General features: G+C 41.9%; 1 protein-coding gene across 5 annotated transcripts in view; it reads left to right on the forward strand.

The window, feature by feature from the left end:
• Positions 1 to 22,353, forward strand: part of macf1a (microtubule actin crosslinking factor 1a) — a 263,047-nt gene that overhangs the window by 60,404 nt on the left and 180,290 nt on the right. Inside the window, exon 1 of one of the 5 annotated variants that reach the window (XM_061741360.1) lies at positions 14,476 to 14,545. The exons of the other annotated variants lie outside the window; for them this stretch is intronic. Within the exon in view, the coding sequence (XP_061597344.1) occupies positions 14,491 to 14,545 (55 nt within the window). The 5' untranslated portion in view covers positions 14,476 to 14,490. Of the gene's footprint in view, positions 1 to 14,475; positions 14,546 to 22,353 lie in introns of those variants that run through there. 5 annotated transcript variants of the gene reach the window in all.

A 22,353-nucleotide genomic window follows, 5' to 3' on the forward strand; every position in this document is an offset into this window, starting at 1 on the left:
CCAGACTTGTTGCCACGGCGCAGGTGGAAGACGAGAGGGATGGCGGGGGGTCCCAGCTGCTTTTCTCACAGCTGAAACTTGTGTTTAGTTACAGTATATTATTATTTTGGGATGTGACGAAGCAGGAAAGCCCCAAATATTCCTGCTACTCAGTTTACCCGCCTTCATCATCTTGCTGTTCAAATAAATAAATTAGATTAAATAAGTAAATTAATAAAATAAAAGCGGCAACGGTCAAGTTGACTTGTGTCCCGGGTTTAAGCGATCCAGCCTCCACAGCAGTCACATGATGGCTGGCTCGGGTGACACATGGGAGTATAGAAGGAGTTTTATTTCAAAATAAAAGCCCCAATGTTTTCACCCAACTCCCTTAGACTGCTCGCTTGTTTTGTCTTGTCTTCCTCTCCAGCTGCTCCGGCCTCTAATAACTGGTTGTAGGTTGTACTCTGATAAAACGAGGAACCTTTCAGCTGTTTTGTGCATCGCTGAGAGAAACCCTTTTAAGCACGATCGCGGTGCTTTTTACTCATCCATTAAAAATAAACCAACCTAACGACCATTATCAGCACGTGACCTTTTAAAAACACTGATTAAACTACATTTAATAATTCCTCCATCTTTACATGAAAGAGTCCGTTGTCCTCCAGATGTTGAGTTTCCACGAGGAACCAAGCAAGTATTTAAAAGCTGATCTGCTCTTATTAAAGTTAATTATTAGGATTAGTCTGGATTCTGGCCAGTTCCTCACGTCTCTCCTGTAATCAGTTATTTCATCTTTTTAGCGTTGAGTTGTTCATCAGTGACCCTGTAAGATGTTACAGACATAATAATCCTGCTTTGGGCACAGGTGACAGATGGGTATATTGATAGATTGATTATAGTAGTATCAGGTTCTCAAGTCCTTCTTTGTAAGGCCTTGCATATAGCCAAAATAAAAGCAGGGCGCCAGTTGCCTCGACAGTGGTTTTTCTGCCCCTTTGAAGCGGTCGGCTCTCATGAATATGAACATGTGAATATCTTTGAGGCGTTGCAGTGTTTGCGGTCTCGTTGAAGCCGCTCTAACGTGCAGACGTTAATCCCCCTCGACGGAGAAGCCGAGCTGCATCTGCGACCATCATTGTGCGTCTGATATCGGAGGCCTGCGGTTCTCACTTAACTCATCAGAAGTTGTCGAGCGTCCGACACTGCTGTCATGGGTTCTCTCTCTCTCTCTGTTATGAAACGTGAAGGACGACTCTGTCCTGCAGATTTCATTTCCTTTATTCTTTCTTTTCTGACTGTTTCCTCCGTACCTCGAGCACCATTACCACCTCTCCGTCTTTGTTTTTCCTCCCACTCCTTCATTCCTGCTCTCTTTCCCTCACACATCATCATCAACTCCGCTCTAACTTTTCGCCCACCTCTTTTCTCTACTTTGATAATTTTTATTTATTTCTTTTATGTGCCTGTGAAGTTTTATTTTGAAAACCACCTCCTCTGCTCTGCGTGTCTACACAGCCGTCTTTGCAGGGTTGTTGTCAGTCTGAGAAGCTTCTGCACGTTTCTCTGGTTTCCTTTCCTCTTGCACCGTCTGTCTTCAGGGGAGTCAAAGGTCAAAGTTTAGGGGTCAGTTAGAACATGAAGACTTAACGGAGGAGCAGAGGAAGTGATGATGAGCCTCTGTGCAGGTTCTGGTGGTGAGGAAGATCTGGACGCCTTGAAAACATCAGAATCCATCATCCTTTTGAAAGGACAATAACGTTTTTGTTCTCTTTATGGGCTGAAATATTTTATATAAAATGAAGCTTTGAGCTTTTTGTGGAGACGTGATGACATTTGCAGCTCGGAGCCGGGATCTCGACCCCGTCGTGACGGCGTCCTCGTTCTCCCTCCTGATCGTCCGTCCAAACGCCTTTTCATCTCGTCTTTGTTTAGTGTTCTTAAATATTCAGTTCTTCTTTGCTTCTGCAGATTTTGGCCTTTTCGGTTCTGCCTCCCCATTCTCGCTGGGACACGTCCGTTATTCGCAGATTGCTTTTCACTCTTTTTCTGCTTTTTATTCCTCCTCCTCTTCCTTTTGTGACCGTTAATTTTTACGTAATCATGGAGGTGCACGATAAAGGGGAAATCTGTGTAAGAGGGAGGAAATAAGGAGAAATTAATAAATGAGAGCAGATTACGCAATTATTCACATTTTGCTTAATTTTCCACCTTTATATCCTTTTATATGTTTTATTTTCACTCTTAATTGATTTCATGAGTATATATTTATCCCCCTTTATCCCCTTAATTCCTTTTTATTTTATTTTATTTATTTGTTTATTTCGTTCTGGATCCGGTACATGGTTGCCGGGGTAACGAGTGATGATGATGAAAACTGTCTGGAAAAGCCCGTTTGCGTCGTGGTTTACGGTGGGCGAGACCCGCCATTGCTGAAAATAAAAGTAACGCTGCAAACAGAAACAAACGCCGCTGCAAATAAAATAAACGCTTAGCAAATAACATAAACGGTGCAAACAAAAAGAAACGCTGCTGCAAATAAAAGAAACGCTGCAAATATAAAGAAACCCTGCTGCAAATAAAATAAAAAAAACGACGCAAATAAAAAAGCCCCAACGGAAGTGAATTACCGGGGACTATTTTTGCCGATGCACCGGTGTTGCACATTAAAAATTAAACGTAGCGACGTTGAACACTAACCTTTTTCACTTATTTTCTCGTTCGTTCGTTCTTCTCATTCCTCGCTCTTCTTATTTCTTCCTTTTCGCTTACGTCCTCTTCATCTTCTTCTTCTCCTCTCACGTAAAAAACACTGGTGCATCAGCAAAAATAGTCCCCGGTAATTCACTTCTGTTGTGGCTTTTTTAGTTGCGTCTTTTTTTTAAATTTGCAGCGGCGTTTCTTTATATTTGCAGCTACTGCATTTCCTGCAGAATTCCTGTAGTTAAGTCACTGAAATAAAGTAGAAAAAGCTAAAAAAGCAACTTTGATTAGTTTGAACTTCTCTGTTTTTCCCCCATGAACTCTCCGTCCTCTCAGCAGAACTCTGTCATCTTCAAGCTTTTCTTTACCAACTTTTTCTTTTCTTTTTCCTGTCAGTTCTCGTCTGTTCTTGCGGTTTGCATACCTGTCAAGTTTTGGATTTAAAAATACGGGACATTTTCCGCCACCCACTGTCCCACCAGCCTAACCGAGGTCCAGTATTACATTTTAATAAAGGTTTACAAAAAAACTAAAATAACTACCTGTTAACCACTTACAAACTACAATTATGTGCTCAGAATCTGACATGCCAACCTTTGTTGACACTGAAATGCTGTGGACATTCCTATGTATGTGATTCCTATAATAGAGCCTAAATGAAAACACAAAAGGGAATTAAAGCACATTTATTTATATTAAATATTTTCATTTTACATACACATTGATTGTCTTCAAGTGAAACATTTTCTTTGTCATTTTCACTCAAGGCTCTCTGGCGCTGCCCTGGTGGTGCTGCTGGTGGACATCGTTCTTCCCCCTTGAGAGTCACTAATATCACAGTTACACATTTTTCGACCGCGTTACTGTTTCCGTCCTGCTCCTCTTTAGGAAAGTAACTTCGGTTTCCCATTTTTAGAGATATTTACACAAAGTCTTCACTTTTTTTGGCAGAAATGTTTTCTCTCTCATTACATCCATCCATCGCTGATATGTTGCTCCGAGTTTGTTCCCGTTGTTGCCACTAACCTCGCGAGAACGGCCACCCAGGATGCAGCAGGGGGCAGTTCTTGCGAAGCTAGTGACAATTAGGGGTGGGCAAAAATATCGATATGGCAATATATCGCGATACTTTTCCAGCCGATTCAATATCGATATTCAAAATTTGAATATCGTTTTTTTTTTTTTTTTTTTTTTTTTTAATTCATTTTTTATCCCCGATCTTTTTCCCATTATATCACCCAGTGCTCCTACCTAAGTGACAGTCCTGGGCATTGCCACTCTCTACCAACCCTGGGGGGGCCCTGCACTGAGCTCAGGTTTTATTTCACGTTTTATTTCATTTTATAATTTATTTTTTATATAACACAATTGCCTGTCCTTAAAAAATGAAAAATAATGGACAGAGGTTTATTTATTTATGGATTATATCTATACTGACTGATCACTGTGCCTGTCCTTAGTTTTAGTACCCATCTTTCTTGTGTTTATTATCATTTGCCACATAATTAAAGCAACCTCATACTAAATTTAATGTTAATTTCATATGTTTCATGTTTCATCATAAATAATATGAAAAACATATACAAATATGTTGTAACTTTAGCTTGTATAGTTATAATAAAACATTGTTTTGACTCAGTTTGTCCCATGAATTGTCACTATAATCTGATGAACGTGCAACTCGGATTTTAAGATCCATCACTATCATCTGATGTACATATATACAACTTGGATTTTAAGATGTGTAATGCATTTATACATTTTTCGGTGAACTATGTAGAATATAATAATTGGGATATCGCATAATCGGGATATCGCAATGTGTATCGTATCGTGGCTCAAGTATCGTGATGCGTATCGTATCGTGAGGTCCTTCCCAATACCCACCCCTAGTGACAATTACGTTTCGCTTTTTACGAATTATTATAAAACAGGAAATTTATGGGAAAATACTAATACGGGAGGATGGTGGAAAAGAGGGGTAAAATACGGTAGTTTCCCGGCCAAAATGGGAGACTTGACAGGTCTGGTTTTGTTCACCATCTCCTCAAACTGACCTACATGAATCTGCAGGAATCGCTCCACCTCCCCCCTCTGTTGTTTTGTTTACAAGATGGGACCCAAAGAGCCAGAGAGCTTCACCAGCTCAACAAACACCCTTCACTTCCTGCCGTATTCATCGTTTGTCGTTCTTCTGTTCCTCCTCAGTGAGAAACCTCTCGGGTCCCTGGTGCTGGGATCAGCTGGCTCACTTCTCCTCGGATCCCCTCATGAATACGTCTTTGTTTCACACGAGCATCTTCACTTGTTTCCCCTCCTCCGACATATCCCTGTCCATTCATCCCTCCATTCATCCCTCCGACCCCCTCAGACACCGATCCTTTCATAAAGCAGGAACATACTTGGATTTAGATGTCTCGACCCCCAGGGAGCCAATTTGTGTTGCTGTGAAGCAAAACATGTACGGCTCTTTCGTCCGGCCTCCTGCTGCAGTTTATCTGCCGTAGATGAGGTGAAAATGCAGAAGTGCAACTGCTTTTCTTTTTTTAAACCAGGGATCGATCGACCCGTGTGCTTTCCGTATGATTAAACTGGCACTAAAGCAACTTGAGAGCATCGTCTTTACAAGACAGCTGGAGGACGGCGTGCAGGGATGAATCCAGACGTAGTGAGAGTTACTGTTACTTAGATAATTACGGCCTGTTGCATCATCAAATCCCAGAGCTGCTGCATGTTTTCAGACATGGATTGATTGCAGAACTATGCAGGTCTATAGGTTATATTATATATACTCAGTGAAAATAAACATATAAATGACATAAAAGTGAATAATTATATCAATTATCCTAATATTTTCACATATTTTCATTGTGTAATCTGCTCTTATTTATTAATTTCTCCTTATTGCCAACCTGCATTAAGTCCATGGGCCAAACTCCTGCAGCCTCAAACCAACTCAACCACGACGCAAACGTGCTTTTCCAGCCAGTTTTCATCAGCATCACTCGTTACCGCAGCAACTGTTTACCGGATCCAGAACGAAATAAACAAATGAAATAAAAGGGAATTAAGGGGATAAATATATACTCATGAAATGAAAAATAAAACGTTTAAAAGGAGATAAAGGTGGAAAATTAAGCAAAATGGGAATAATTATATCAATTATCTGAAAATTTTCACTTATTTTAATTGCGTAATCTGCTCTCATTTATTTATTTCTCATTTCCTCCCTCTTTCACAGATTTCACCTTTTTTCGTGCACGTCCATGATTGTGTAAACATTAACAGTCACAAAAGGAAGAAAAGAAGGAATAAAAAGCATAAAAGAGTGAAAAGCAATCTGCAATCTCAGCTTTGTGTTCGTCTCGGATGCAGTTTTGTTGCAGAAGTAGCTCGTGTAGATCTTAGTTTCCCTCTGCAGAGTAATAACGCTCACCTAACACTTGGTGTGTTCGTGCCTCCCGACGCCGCTAATCTCTGATTAAAACATGTCGTGAGCACACATTTTACGGGAACATGGAGCACATCCAGTTACACGCTCATGCCGATGATGCGTTTCAGGTAAACATGTAGCAACGAGCGATTAGTGCTTCATGTCCACATGCTCATCTCCTGCTTGGCAGCTCCGCCTCCAGCATCCGTCTACCAGATCTTTCATCCCTCTTTCTGTCCAGACCATCGCTCCGCTGCCTCTGTCTCTAAACCGCGTAGAAGTCAGAAGGGTCTAATTACTGTAAACATTTCTCTTGGCTCCACCATGCCTGCACTCTTCTCCTCACCTCCTTTCCACACCTTTCTGTGGCCGGGTGAGCCCGAGTGTTTTAAACTTCTACACCTCCTCCAGGCCTCCAACCCTCGCCGGTCCTGCTCTCCCTTCCCTCCCTGCTCTCGCTGCAGTGTCATCTGCAAACATCAGACTCTGTCCTGTATTATCATCAGTTTGGTGTTCTGCATGTTGAGTTGGTTTTCATGCCGGAGGACCCACCCACCACCCATTTATCTGGGCTTCAGACTATAAGAGCGCTGGCTTGTGACCCCTTAGCTGCTGGGTTCGGAGCTCCGCCCTCTTGTCAACAGTAAAACATGTACACATAAATTAAGCCGCACAAAAGGATCTGTTTAATTCAAGTGCTTTGGTAGTCGTGTGATTCTCCCGGAGCACAGAGCGAAGACTCGCTGCACGTCTTAGTCTGGTGTGGTACTGGACTTGGGTTGTTTTAATCTTGATTCTGTCATCTACAAAGGTAATTAAGTCATTAATTTGCTGTAATTGTATGATCACAGAAGCACTTTAATATTTAAATCTATTCCCAAGCTTTAAATGTTCATATTGTGCTTTCCCTAACTTCCAACCCTTGATTATTGAGCTGATTCTTGTGTGTGTGTGTATGTATGTATGTATGTATGGTATGTATGTATGTATGTATGTATCACAATACTTTGAAATGAAATCCATGCCACGATCCTATGGCATGGATTGTTTGAATTACATTGTTTTGACTCATTTTGTCCCATAAGTTATCACCATAATCTGATGTACGTGCAACTCTGATTTTAATATGCATAATGCCTTTTACAGTTGTCGTGGAAAAACCCATTAAATGCTCTCTTTTCTTAACAATATTTTTATTGAAGTTCAACAAGCATATCAAAACTTATGTCAAATTTACAAACTTTGTCCACATATATATACATATATATATCCCCTCAAACAATCACACAAACAGTAAAAAAATTAAAGAATAAACTAGACATCAAACTAATAAAGTGCTGTAAAATTAAAAAAAAAAAAAAAAAGGCAGGATCGTACATTCACATCGCCAGTGTAAGTCTTGTTTTGTTATTCAGTGTTATCCATTTCGTTGGTCAAGAAAGACATAAATGAGTCCCAAATATCTATAAATTCTTTCTGTTTACCATTGACTATAAAAGTCAACTTCTCCAGTCCAAGGCCCTTCATCAGCTCCTTCTTCCATAGTCCAAGTGATGGTGTTTCAACGTTTTTCCAATGTAGTGCAATCATTCTCCTTGCATGGAGAAGTCCAAAATCTGTCATTTTTGATTGCTTTGTTATGTTGATCGTGTCCTTGGGGTATATTCCAAGTATGCAGACTTTTGGCATCAAAGGAATGTTACATTTGCTCATCAATGACAAGCATTTGACGACCTTTTTCCAGAATAGCAGAATCTTAGGGCATTCCCACAAGCAGTGCATCAAAGTTCCCTTTTCAGTGAGGCATTTAACACAAACATCCGGAATGTTAGGGGAAAAATGGTGAAGTTTAACAGGAGTTATGTAAACCCTCATTAACCATTTATATTGCAGCAATTTGAACCTTGTGTTTATCGAATTCTTTTGGGTCTTTAACATGCCAATCCCCAATCTCTCTCACTTATCTCATCCTTTATGTCTGTTCTCCAGGCGTTTAATCTGTCGGATGCTGATTCCAATGAGTGTTTTGCAAAAAGGTTATAAAATCTAGATATATGCTTCTTAGCATAAAAATTATTAAGCACAGTTTCCTCAATAACTGACAGCGGGGGTGTGGTCATAATTGTCTTATATTTTGATGCTATAAAACTTCTTATTTGTAAATATTTGAAAAAAAATTTCCAGGGAACTTGATATTTCTGACAAAGTTGTATAAATGTGAGAAAGATACCCTCAAAATAAAGATCCAAGACCATTCCAATTCCTTTTTCGGCCCATAATTTAAATCCCCTATCCAATTTACCCGGTCCATTAAATGCTCTTTAATGTGTTCTTTCCAACCAGGTGAATAACTGGACTGAAACTGAGTGTCTAAGTTACCAAGAATAAGATAATAATCCAGGTTTCAGTAGATTTAAGGGTCAAAACGTACATCAGGCATCTCGATGCAGAATTATGATGAAACAAACGAAATATACTGATTTTAAGGCAAAAAGGGTGATTCATTCTTACGATTTGAGTAGACAAAAACATATTTGAGGTCAGTGTTAATCTTCTTGGAGCAGACTACCAGTCTGCACACTTAGTTGGGCCAAGGCTATATTTTCAATAACAGTTTTCAGCGAACTATGTATCATAACTTTTTTTTTTTATGATTTATTTATTTTTTGTGGGTCTAGTGGACCTTTATTCAAGTTGCAGACAGGAAGGGGGTAGAGAGAGAGAATGGGGATGACATGCAGCAAAGGTGCGCAGGCCGGGATTCGAACCTGGACTGTAGCCTCAGTATATGAGCCGCTTGCTTAACCCACCGCACCACCGAGCGGCCCAACTATGTATCATAACTATGTAACATTGCAATATATTGGAAACTTGGATATCGCAATATTGTATTGTGATGTGTATTGTATTGGGAGGTTCTTGGCAATACCCACTCCTAATATATACATTTTAAAATGGCACACTTGGAGCTTCCTGATGCGACTTTCTGCTCGTGCAATCAGAGTTTGCATCTGCAGACTGGATCTCTAAACTCCAAGGGCGGATCAAACTGGCCCTCGGACTTACTCCCACGTGGGATCAGTCCTGCTCCGCTGAAATGTGATCGAGCTGACATAAGGAACAAAAATCAAATAACATCCAAATAACTCATCCATGACTAGCTGTGATTGGCCTGATTGGTTTGAGAAGGTAAACAACAGCAGCAGGGTGAGCGGGGAGCAGTGGAAGGGGTTGTCAAATCAGGAAACATAACTTGTTGATGTTGGGATCCCGAACTTAACCTGATTTAAAATCCAGTTTATCAGATTTTGTCATGCTTTTTTCTCATCACAAGTCAATGTCCTGAAGTAACGAAGTTGATGAATCCTGAACCTGATTTGTTCGATTTTGCAGAATCTCATATTTCATTTTGTGACTTAAATGTTGAATTTAAAAGATTTAAAATCTAACCGAATCGTCTTTGTGTTTTCTCTTCCATGTTGCTGTCTATCTTCCTGCTGATTTCTCCATCGAAGGTAAGCATCATCAGTATTTTATGCTTCTGTGTGCTCGCTGTGTGGCCTGAAGGTGCTTCACATCTTTTATTACCACTTTTGGAAAAACCTGTGACCCAGCTGCTGCTGCCGGTCCATCTTTCCAGTAATCTGTGCGTTTGTTTTTTGCCTTGTGGCTCGAAATTCCTCCAAGAGAATTTCCGTCCCGGTCGACGGGAATGCGTCTCTTCGCTGATGTTTGCTGTTTCTCAGTCAAATATTTCCTGGCAGCTTTGTTTCGGTTGAGCAGCTCAACCAAAACAAAGCTGTCCAAAGCTGAACTTGAGCTGCTTTTAAAGTTAACCGTTAACACCTGCGGACCGGTTCAGAGCGACCGGCCGGGCCACGGCCGCTTTAATGCAGGGGATCTGGCTGCTGGCCCGTTGCTATGGTTACCAGTCACGCCACCTCCTCCTCCGGCCCGCGTGGTGTGTGTGTGTGTGTGTCCGTGTCCAGGGCTGCCTTTGATGAAGCGGCTGGCGTTGACGGGGTCGTGTGAAAGAGGAGACTTGCAGGAGAGTGTTCGAGGCCACTGAGCAGGTTTCAGCGTTTTTCTCCGTCAGGATTTCCAGACTGAAAAGAGCTGTTGAGAGCAAGTCCTGCCGGTTTTCAGCTGCGCGGCAGGATTTCTGCTTTTACACAGTTTCTCAGCTTTTTCTGACGTGTGTCAGAAACGTTTTCACAGCTGATCAATGTCCGGTTTTAGTGTGTGTGTGTATCCATGGAAACACTAGCCGGGATGCTGTCGGCTCTTATAAGAAAGCCCTGTGTCCGTGGTGTGTCAGTGTACCAACAGTGACAGATAAAAGTGAAATTTGAGAGGCTGAATGCAGGAATTTCAACCTTCCATGAAGGACGCTCAGATTGCTGTTGGGACGGGAATTTCTGGAGCATTTCAGATCTATTTTAGTCACTTAATTTTTACATTTGATACCACAGCGTGGAGCTCACACTCTAGACTTGTAGTCAAGAAGACCACCTAAACCAAGACCAGAGAGTAACAAGACCAAGACTAGTTCAGCTCAAGACCGAGACAATAACTGCGTGATTGTAGAGCATCAGCTCCATCCTGGTTCAGATAGTTTCCATATGAGCTTGTATTCAACTGCAGCACAATAACAGAGAAGTGGATGATGATGTTGAACTCACTATAAATGTTTTCATCCATCAGCTGAGATCAGATATGTGTGGTGACTGCACTACCGCTATTTCTACACTATTGGAGGATTGACTCCAGTGCTTTTAAGGATTGACACGACTACTAACTAGTCCTAAAGTATCTACCAGAATAACCAGCCTCCAACACCCCCCTCCACCTCAGAAAAGTCATGAATAGTAAATGTTACTGATTTAAATTGGACTGAATTTGGAGATGAAACCTGAATTTTAAATATTTAAGATACAATTATCAATTTGAAATTACATTTACCATTATAGTAATCAGATTACACCGTATATCAGCATCATTGAAATGGACCTGATGCTTAATCAATCACAACGATATGCAAATATTATTAATATATTTGTTCAAACAAGGCCGTTATAAACACAAAACTGTAATTAAATACAGACACATGCGGATGCACCAAAACATTAAATCAAGCAAAATACAAATAGTTTACAAAACTGTACATCAAAAAGAGGAAGAACTGCTGTTCACCAGATTCTGTCACCTTGGTGCAACGGCATCTCAATTATCCGAGTCCGAGACATGAAGAAATCCAGAGACCCGAGACCGAGACCAGACCGAGACCACAAAAAAGTGGTCTCAAGAGCTAAAAGTCTATCACACGCTGAAGATTCTCATGGATCCTGGGTGGAGCATCCATGTAAAGGTTGCACACCAAGCAGGATCCCTGATGTTAACTAGATCAATTATATATGGTCTTGCTACATCTTATTATTATTATTATTATTACTCAGTTCATGAGGAAACATGATTAATTCAGTTTAATAGCTCACATATTTGGCCTTATTTCTAGGGGCTGGGCAAAATAATCAGAAAGATCATATTAAATAACAATAATTTGGCAAAAATGAAAATGTTTAATATTAGGAACACCAGAGTCACCTGAGTCCAGATGATGGACGGATGACAGATCCAGACGATGGAAGGGGGGGTGTGTGGTTGCTTAGTTAAGATTTGATCAATAAACAATCCCTCCCTATGTGGTTTGTTGTAAATGTGTTTAAATGATACTTCTCATGACTTCGCTTGTAGTTGGAGGCGATGATCAATACGATCGATTGACAGCTGAGCATTTCTGATGCTCAAATCAGTATCAGTCTTTTTTTAACAGTAAATGTGTGACTGCAGGATTATTTAACTTTGTGTTGATTTGGGTCATTTCCCTTGTTGCCATGACCCCCAGTTTTTTCGTTGCCATGACCCCCATTTTCCTCGTTGGCATGACCTCCAGTTTCATCTTCCCTTTGCTTGTTTGTTTTCGTGTGTTTACACGTTGAGCTGACTAATCATTGACAGCGGCGTGTTCATCTCCTCGTGATGGGTAATAAAAGAGGATTGAACTGATAAGACGCCCGGAGCAGACGGTAAATATATCTGGTCAATAGATGGGTTCTGGTTGCTAATTACAGTGTTTCCATCCTTCTGACAGCAGCGCTAAAGGTACAAGTGCTCACATTGATCACTTCTGGCTTTCATCGAGAGGAAAATACAACTCCAGGTTCCCAATTAGCCATTTTAAATATTTTATTTAACACTGAACTGTCTGGAAATTGCTGCATCATACTTGTTGGTGAAAGGACAGGCTTCCTGTCGTTTACAGAAACTGTCATCATCGTCATGTGCAGAATCTGTGATTTTGAGGTCACAAATCTTGCGAGAATCCATCCGTCTTACCTTGATTCTTGGATGTGCAGTTGCAGATCTGCGGCCTCCAATAAGTCCGGCAGTCGGCTACGGAAGTAAATCTGTGTCATTGGATTATTGAATTTCTAGCACTGAATATTTATGCATTAAAATTATGCATCTGAATGTTTTGCAATGTTAAAATGTTCAACCTGCAAAAAAATTCAACCTGCAAAAAAATTCAACCTGCAAAAAAATTCAACCGCACAAAATTCAGCCACAAAATATTCAACTGCAAAAATTCGAAAAACATCCCAAAGTTGGGAATTCTACATCCAAGATCGGGGAGCGTGTGTCAAACAAAAGGAGCTAGCACAACTACGGCTTGTCTGCTACCATGGTGACCGGATTTTAGCCATGTCTAATAATAACGAGGCTTCATGTGTTTTAACTCATCTTTATGCCGTTAGTGTGGTTTGTGTCTGTAAGATTCAGTAATACAGAGGCAACACTTTTATGGTTGAATTTTATGCGTATTAATATTTTAACGTTGAATTATTTGCGGTTTAACTTTTTGCAAAATTTTAACATTGAAAAACATTCAGATACATAAATTCAGTGCATAAATATTCAGTTCTAGAAATTCAATCACTTTTTTCTTTCAAAATCCAATGACGGATTTACTTACCGACTTGAAGGCTCGTGTCGTTCTCGCTCTTCTCGGCGAGCAGCCTGTGCCAACTTTGCCCCCCCCCCGCCCCCCCTCTCAGCTGCAGCTATGACTCTATCCCTCGCTCCCACAGAATCATTACAATTATATACAGGTTGTAAATCCTGCGGCTACTTTCCTCACGGAGGATTTGGGCTGATGGCCTTCTATTTGAATGCAGAGCTGTAGCAGTGTCTGCTGTTTGGTTGGACGGATCGGCCGTCTCTTAACATCCTGACCTCGGCATCTTTAAATCCAGGCTAAAAACCTATTTAAAATGGCTTTTAACACCCAGTAGTGTGACACTTTCATCTGATTAGATGTCACCTGATTAGATGTTATTGTTTTATTGTTCTTGATTGTTCTTATTTATCCTCCTTTTATCTATTCCTTGCTATAAAGCACTTTGGCTGTTGTAAAGTGCTGTATAAATTAAGTATATTACATTAAATGACTCAGGAGTAAAAATGTGACTGGGACGTCCTGCAAGACGAGTTTCAGGGAAACAACTCGTCACTTTCGAGCAATGATAGAAGAAAAAAAATCTCTATTTTTATGACGCTTGGTCTGAAGATAGTCTCTTATTGGACCTTTGATCATTTTAAGCAGGTATTACCTCGTTTTATCTCTCCATGACGGTTTAGCTCACAGACGGACAAATTCGGAGGATGAGGGTTTATTTTCAGCTGAAATATTGACGCTGTGCGTCTTGGACGGCAGAAGTGTGTGAATAAGTGTGTCTTTGTGAGCGTTACTCAGGTTCGCTGCTTAATCGGCTCCAACAGACGTGAAAGACGTGAATGACAAAAATGTGACAGGCGAGCCCTCGTGAACAAACAGCGCGCTGCGAGCACAGCTGTGCAGTGACTCATAAAACACGCCCCTCTCACACACACACACACTCACGGACTCGCGCTCAGCGAAACACATGGTTTTGCGTCAGTGACATCACCGGCCGTGTGGTCAAAGTCCAGTTCCTCTATCCGGCTCAGAGCTGCTGACACGCCGCCACATTCACAGCTACCTGAACCGCAGACCGGCAGGAGAAGAAGAGAGGCAGCGGGTTAGAAATGAAGGATTATCGACGTGATTGAGGATGGCTCTCGCTTGACAGCTCGGATCCCGGTGGCTCTCTTCATCCTCTTCCTCCTCCTCCTCTTCGTCTTTCTTAACTCCCTATTTTTTCCCCTTTCTTAAAGTTTTATCGCTTCACCTTCATCTTTCTGCAGTCGCTCACCAGTTTCCTGTTCTCCCTCGTCAATCATTTCTCACTTTTTAACCTCATTCGCCTTTTCTCTCGTTCCGGAGGAGGGAGGGGGGGATGAGCTCCACGGCTGCTTACAGGCAGTTCCTCCAGGACCTGGAGGAGAAACGAGGTGGGTGTCAAACTTTCAGTCCTGACGTTGATGTTGAGGCGTGACGTGTTACACATCTGGGTCGTTCACCAGAGCCGTGGACCAGCTGGGATCTGGGTGGACGTCTCACCTGATCGCCAGGTTTATTACCGGCAGCTTCACGATGATGCAACACTCGTGGTTTTCTGGTGTTTACTTGCTGCACCGACGGATCTGCTTCATCTGTTTGTTTACTTCCTTCCCCTCGATCGATGAATGCATCATGGGTCAGTGGCGGCTGCTCGTTTGCCAGGTTTGGAGATGCAATACCATATATTTATCCTCAGTTATTATATTAACTTGGTTTTGATTTAAAAATAACAACCAAAAACAGTTAATAGATTGGAAATGTCACTTTTTCAGGGGTCAGTTTTTGGTGCAAAGCAAAAACACTTTAATACCGCGTGCTAACGTATTAGTTTCTACACTCATCAGCTGCTCGATTAGGTTCAGCGGATGTAACTGATCACATGACCAGTGAGCTTGAATCACAGGTCAGAAATCAGATCTGCCTCATCTGTATATTTATTTCCTTCCCTTCAATGGACAAATGCAGGTTTGGAGATGCAATACCATATATTTATCCTCAGTTATTATATTAACTTAGTTTTAATTTGAAAACAACAACCAAAAACAGTTAATAGATTGGAAAAGTCCCTTTTTTTTGTGCAGTTGACTGTCAGGGGTGGTGTTTTAGGTGCAAAGCGTGCTAACATATTAGTTTTTACGCTCATCAGCTGCTCGATTAGGTTCAGCGGATGTAACTGATCACATGACTGTTGAGCGTGAATCAGAGGTAAGATCTGACTCATCTGTATGTTTATTTCCTTCCCTTCAATTGATAAATGCATCATGAGTCAGTGGAAAATATATATTTGGGCTGCTTTTCCTGGTTTTTACTAAATATTTAGGAGAAATTATTAACATAAAAGTTGCCATTATGGCAGAGAAAAAGTAGAAACGTACACAATAAACTCACTGATATTTGATTTGCTTTAATCTACTCAATTTAATGGTAGTCTTTGTCGGTGGCGGTGGCTCGGTCGCCAGGTCTGGAGACGCAATGCCATATATTTATCCTCAGTTATTATATTAACTTGGTTTTAATTTAAAATACAACAACAAAAAACAGTTAATAGATTGGAAATGTCACTTTTTTTGTGCGTTTGTGTTTTTGCGGTTGACTATCAGGGGTCAGGTTCAGCATCATGTGACCGTTGATCACAGGTCACATGGTCCTGATTGTTCTGGGCCGATCAGATCCGACAGATGTGAAGGAAGAAGGAAAACTAGACTCCATCAGTCCTCCGTGTCTGCCATCGGATCCTTGTGGGCGCTGAAACCAGAACCAGACATGTGCAGCAGTCGCCATCCGGGCGAGGGGTTTGAGTGTCAGGTGGCGCTCGGCGGCGGGCAGGGATGCTGCGCTCCAGCAGCTGTCCTCACAGCAGTGGACCAAGTGCTGCGCGTGTCGAGTTCCTCCTGAAATATTCATGTCACTGACACTTTGGACGTCTGATTATCCTCTTCAGACAGAATTTAATGATAAGACACGGACCACTTGGTCCTAGATGTTTATATCTGATCAGTCAGGTGACATCGATCTGCTCGTTAAGTGGCTGATCAGCTGGCATCAAATTGCAAAAGCACATGGTCTAGATTGGGATGTTCCTTTTATTTTGGACACTTTTGGAGCTTCTCAGACATTTTGACGTCTTTTTTTTAAGCCGAGCTGAAAATCTCTGCAGGCTGATAGATTTAGAGATTGACAGGGCGGCCGCAGGTGCTTAAAAAGTCCTGAACTCCATTTTTGCTAAAATAAGGCCTTTAAATGTCTTTGTCTTATATCTAAATCTAAGGGTCTTTATTTTAGAGGCAATGTATCCAGTCATCATTAAAAAGTTTATTTCATCGTTTTGAGGAGAATCTCCTGTGGACGTTCTAAATCTGTGTTGCCAGGTTGGGCAGGTTTCAGCCCAATTGGGCTGAAAAATATACATTTGGACTGCTTTTCCTGGTTTGTACTAAATATTTAGGAGAAATTATTATCAAAAAAGTTTCTATTATAGCAGGGAAAAGTAGAAAATTACACAAACTCACTGATATTTGATTTGCTTTTATCTATTCAATTAAATTGTAGTCTTTGTTTGGAGCCTGAACTTTTTTTGGGCTATTTAGTGGTGTTGTGAAGCTTGAAATGTATTATGCATTTAATAATTTACGGTTTTACATCACGTTAGGGCTGGAACCCAGCCAGATCTGGCAACCTCGACCTCAGCGCTGGATTTCTTAGTGACTTGTCTTTTTGGTCTTAAATTTAGTTTGAAATGGTATTTAAAAAGTCTTAAATTTACCTTTGCTAAATCTATAGACACCCTGGATTGATTTATTCCACCTTTGCAAACCTTTCTGCTCCCTCCCAACTTGTCTTTCAGCATGCAAATGTGCCGTTAGTTGTTGTGGAGGCCTCAGCGTGCTTGTTATCGTTGGTGTACTTGAGAACGGCCCTCGACGGAGACCCTGGTCCGCCGGCTCCAGCTGCCGGGTCGGACCTGCTTCAGGGACCCTCCACAGTTGTCCCCCCTTTCAGGGCTGCACCCACATTTGAAAGAGGAGCCCCTCCAGTCTTTTGTGCGGTGGCTCTACCAGGCCGGGGCCACACCTGCCCCGCCACCACCACCTGTCCCCAACAACAGCTGCTCCGCATGAATGTCAGGCAGGGTTCCATCTCCTTTAACCCCTCAAATTACACTTAAGGTTAAACCCCTTAACCGCTTTTAAAGCCGGCAGAGACGAGTAATCATCATAAATTAATTAAATTAAATGATCCGGCAACTCTGAAACTGATCCACGTACAGAACTCCTACAATCTCTCCCTGGTCTCCAGGATGAAGGTCGGTCCATTCAGATGTAAAGATCAGGGCGCTTACCCGTTATAACCAGCTGCTAACCCGTCCTGGTTCACCAGAATCTGCTGAGACGGACTGCAAGGTGCAGGAGAGGCTTGTTTTAAGGTGCAGCACCCGGTGGATTGTCTCTGAGTTCATGCAGGACGTGTTTATCTGAGGTTTGTGGGTCAGATCGGTGCCCTCGGTGTTGACGGAAGTTGTGTTTGGGTTCATGAACTCTGGGTCAGAGCACTTGCCCGGTGCTGTGAGGAGAATCATCTCAGGGTCACATGACGTCCTTTTAAGCCAATAAGAAGCCTCGTACAACAAACAAGGGTTATTTCCTTCTCTGCATTTACGCTTCACTTGCTCTGCTACGATGTAAAGGATGCAAGCGAGGAAACTCGGCCCTGCAGTCGCTAACTCGCTGCTCTGCTGCCCAGAACCATCAATAATCACACAGCCGAGCCTCGCATTCCCCTTATTGATCTGGTATTGGTTTTTCTTTACCTCAGCGGCCCCCGACTGGATGGGTCGGTGTGGGGTTCACGTCCCCAAGTGTCCTCTGTTTGTCACTTGTGGGTAATCGATATGTGCGCCCGTAATATTTAGTTTTGACAACTGTTTGCTGATAAATTGATGACATCATCACTCAGTTTATCATTCAAGCCTTAAATCACTTTAGTGTAATTACCGCCTTTGATACAGTATGTTGCCACTGTTTTTATCTTCCCCAAGTTTATGGATTGTTTTGATAGTGTGTGTGTGACTCATGTCGGTGTCTGTTTCCTACGCAACGCCGTCTCTCGCTGCTTTTAGCCTGTTTGACAAACCCTTCCTTGACTCATTCTTCCTCTTTGTTATTTAAAAGTAAACTTAAACATGCGTCATTGCGTAGATCTGTCTGGCCTTTTTTAGTTTTATCTTTTTCGGTGCTTAAAGCTCACAATCTGGGTCGTGAAAGAGAAACTGGTAAACCCTGTCCTGTTTTTTTTTTTTTTTTCCCCCATACAATTTTTACAGCTTATAAAGACATACATGTAGATTCACATTCAGGTGGCTGTTTTTCACTTATGATCTGCTTAATACCGCATTAAAGAATGTACATCAGGTTAAACATGTGGAAGTTACATAATTAAACAAGAACAACACACAAACATAGCTATAAGTAAATAATTAGATAATCAGCAGTGTAAATGAATATAAAATGTAGGTCAGATCTTCATCTGTTACTAAATATATTTATTTGAAGCCTCGAGGAATGTTATTTGTTCCTTTTCAATCCACATATTGTACGTTAAAGGTTCAGCTTTTAACCATTTAACTGCAATACATTTAAGAGCTGCAATCAGTAATATTTGTAAAACATTTTTTCCTTCTTCCAATTTTCATTTTTTATAAGTCCAAGCATCTTGGGATCTTTATTGAAAATGTTCTGAAATACATTTCCAAGTGCTTCAAAGACCCCGCCCCAAAATGTTTTCAGTTGGGGGTGTGTCCAAAGTATGTGAGTAAGGTTACCAATGTGTGGCCCCCAACTTCTCCATTTTGGATATGATTGTTGATGTCCTAAAGAATCGTATTATCTTCCACCTGAATTCCTACCATGTGTTAGCGTTAGTTGTGCTACTGTACATATTTCCTCCCATCCGTCTTGTAGTGGCCTTTGTCCATCTCATTTTCCCATTTTTCTTTAATCTGAAGGGTTTCGTTGGGATTCATATCTATGAACAATTTGTAGAAGTGGCCTATCGTTTTCTTATTTCTGCTACGTTTGTCATTTTTTTAAATATTTTTTTTAATGCTCAGAGAGGTACCAGCAATAACAGGCCAGAAGCCTATAAGCCATTTTTTTCATCATTGCATGAATCTTTTTTTTAAAAAACATATATGAGGGGGATCAGGGGGGCATCCACTACAAGTCTGAAATGACAGAAACACAGGAAAAGACATAACGGGCACACAAGCCTTTGGAATCTGCAAGAGAGAAAACAAACACACAGAAATTGGAACAGGCAGAGACACAAACAGCAACCAGTCCAGGTCTCTGAAACTGAATCCAGACTAGGCTACTGCGATTAACTGCCCCCCAAAACTGTGGGATTAGTATGTAGGTGAGTGAGCAGGTGTGTATGTCTGTATAATTGTGTGTGCGAAGTGAAAACAAGGCTTTACCTGAACTGGAACTACCGTGAAGGAGGGAGGGCACAACCACGCCACCCGAGAGACAGGAAGTCGACAAGGAAAAAAACAGTTTGACAAAATTACAAAGATTCTTCAATTGGGGTGGGCTTTAGGATTTTAGTCCACTGACTGTTTTGTCACAAAGTACCGTAGTTGTAAGTACCTGTAGAAGTCTGTATTGGTGAGTCTAAATCCCACTCTTAACTGTTCAAATGATTTAAAACACCCATCTTCATGAAGTTGGTGTAGGTTTGTGAGTCCGTGCTCAGACCCGTTTCTAAAACCTGAGTCCTTCTGAGAGGGGGCAAAACCTTTTATAAAACCAAGGTTGGTTAACGCTGAGATTCCTTTAGTGAACAAACCCCATAAGAATCTTCAATGTGGTCCTGATCCACTCTCTCATTTGAGTTTCACCAAGCGAAACATCTAAGAACAGGAGAGTCTGTGAAGGCCGTTGGCATGTGCTTTTCTCAATGTCTAGCGACTTTTTGCGGTGTGGTTCTGACCCGGCATCAGCCGTCATGGGTCCGTCTCCCGCTCAGACGGTCACGGGGATGAAGTTGTCCTGGAATTAGATTAACTCCGACCCGAGGGATGGTTGTGAGGATTATGTGCATTTGTCTTAATGCAACTTGAGGTTTGAGGTGGCGGTAGTGTTTGATGTGATCGCGTGGCTGAAGTCGGGCATTCTGCAGGAATTACGTTAATGAGAGGGGGGGCGTTGCAGGGACGGGGGGGCGGGCACGGCACGGCATCAGTAAACACAAACATGTGACTCGGACTGCAGCTCTTTCTGGCCTCGTACCACACGGCGGCTGCTCGGGGCTCCAAGACGTTCACAAATAGAAATAGAAAGTAACGGTCGTCCTGGGACCAAGGTAACGGAGCCGAGCGATATCAGAGAAGGTTTAATGTTTAAAGTTCTGATAGTTAACTGGTTTGCACATTAAATGCTGCAGAAGTTGAAGTCCTGAAAGCCTGAGGCTGTTCCAGGAGCCTCCCACCGTGGTGAACAGTCCCGGACGCTCAAAAGGACCTGCTTAGAGCCAACAAGGCGGCGGCTTTCCGTTGTTGTTGTTGTTGTTGTTGTTGTGACGAGCCGCTGAGCCGGCAGCGTGAACTCGGAAGCCCATTGATCAGGTTACGTAAACGTCTGGAGGCTCATGTGGGAGCAGCTTAGAGGCGGCATGGAGGGAGTTACCCGAGCAGACGGGGATTTGAGCCGGGAGGCCGGCACCTTCCTCCCCCCCGAGGGGAACCCCTCCCTCCCCAACAGACCAACCAGGGTAGACTAAAGTTATGTGAGGTTGTCGGTGTCATTTCCTTTTGTTAGCTGAGGTTTAAGATATAATAAGATATAATAGTTGGTTTTTGACAACAAGCCCAGATCATCACACCTTCACCGCCGTGCCAGACAGTTTCTCTTCCTCCTTGTTAAAGTTGCTTTCGTCAACGAAAATTAGGACTAAATATCGTCAACGAACCTTTATCCCCTGAGGAAAACGAGACAAGACGCAACGAAAATGCTGGTCATGTGACGATAACGATAATCAAATATATAATGCAATATCGTAGAGGAATAAAAACAAGACTAAAATGTAGATTAAGAAATAAAAACTCTGCTAAAATGTTTCTTCATTTTCGTTGACCAAAACGAGACGAAATGTTCTACCAAAGATGTCCATGTTTTCAGTAGTTTCCTCTGGTTTAGTTCTGCTGTTGGGTGACGTCACGTCCTCAATCCCAGTCGCGGCCCGCGGGGAATCAGATCCAGAAGATGCAGCTGCAGAGTTAGAGGCTGATGCCGTTAACGCAGAGCTCTAGGTTCACGTCAATTAAGAACAAAGTTACATAGAGAAAGGGGCCGATGGCCGGCCATGCAGGGATCTGCTCTGGAGCTGGGAGAAGAAGAAGAAGAGACCATCTTTGGAGACACTTTCCTACAGAGACGTGGAAAAGAAAACCCAATGTGTCGTCGAAAAAGAAAAAGATGGGGAGAAATGCGGAAAAATAAATATGTTGTAAACTCAAATTAGAGTCTTCTGTATCTGGATAGACTCAAGAATACATTCTCTTGAGTCTATAAGGTAACAATAATATAATAATAATAATAACCTTGTTTGAATTGTAAAATGGGTTTGGCTAAATACAATCTTTGACTTAAACTAGACTAAAATGGTCCTGGACAATTCTGACAAAAATTCTCATACTTTTAGTCGACTGAAACTCGACACGACTAAAAGGAGAATGAACGTGACTAAAACTAATAAAAGCTAAAATGAAAGCTTGACACAAAGACTAGACTAAAACTAGAATTGAAACAGGCGGACAAGAACAAGTCTACTCCTTGTGCATATTTGCACATTTTAAAGTTCAGTGTTACGTTTAGAGGGAAGGGGAGGTTGGGGGGACGGATATACGCCTCAGGGAGGAGATCACTAAAACGGAGAGTGTTTCATCTTCACGCTTCCAGTAATTACAGGGACCTTTCTTTCAGCTGCACACGGAAGGTTTTCACTTCCTGTTGGTTCACTTCGACATCGTTGAATTCAAATTCTGGAAATAGTTCAGCTCGTGCATCTGCTTTAAAAAACGTCACTTTCAGATGAAGTGTTGAGCAGGATGATTCTGGGAGCCGTGTGACCATCTCTGTTCAGGAGGTTGTCTCCTCGCTGTTTGAACCTTCTGACCGATGGCGCCTCAACGCCGCTGCACGTT

The sequence above is a fragment of the Cololabis saira genome, chromosome 15 (assembly GCF_033807715.1).
Source record: "Cololabis saira isolate AMF1-May2022 chromosome 15, fColSai1.1, whole genome shotgun sequence".
In the NCBI taxonomy this organism is placed as follows: Eukaryota; Metazoa; Chordata; class Actinopteri; order Beloniformes; family Belonidae; genus Cololabis; species Cololabis saira.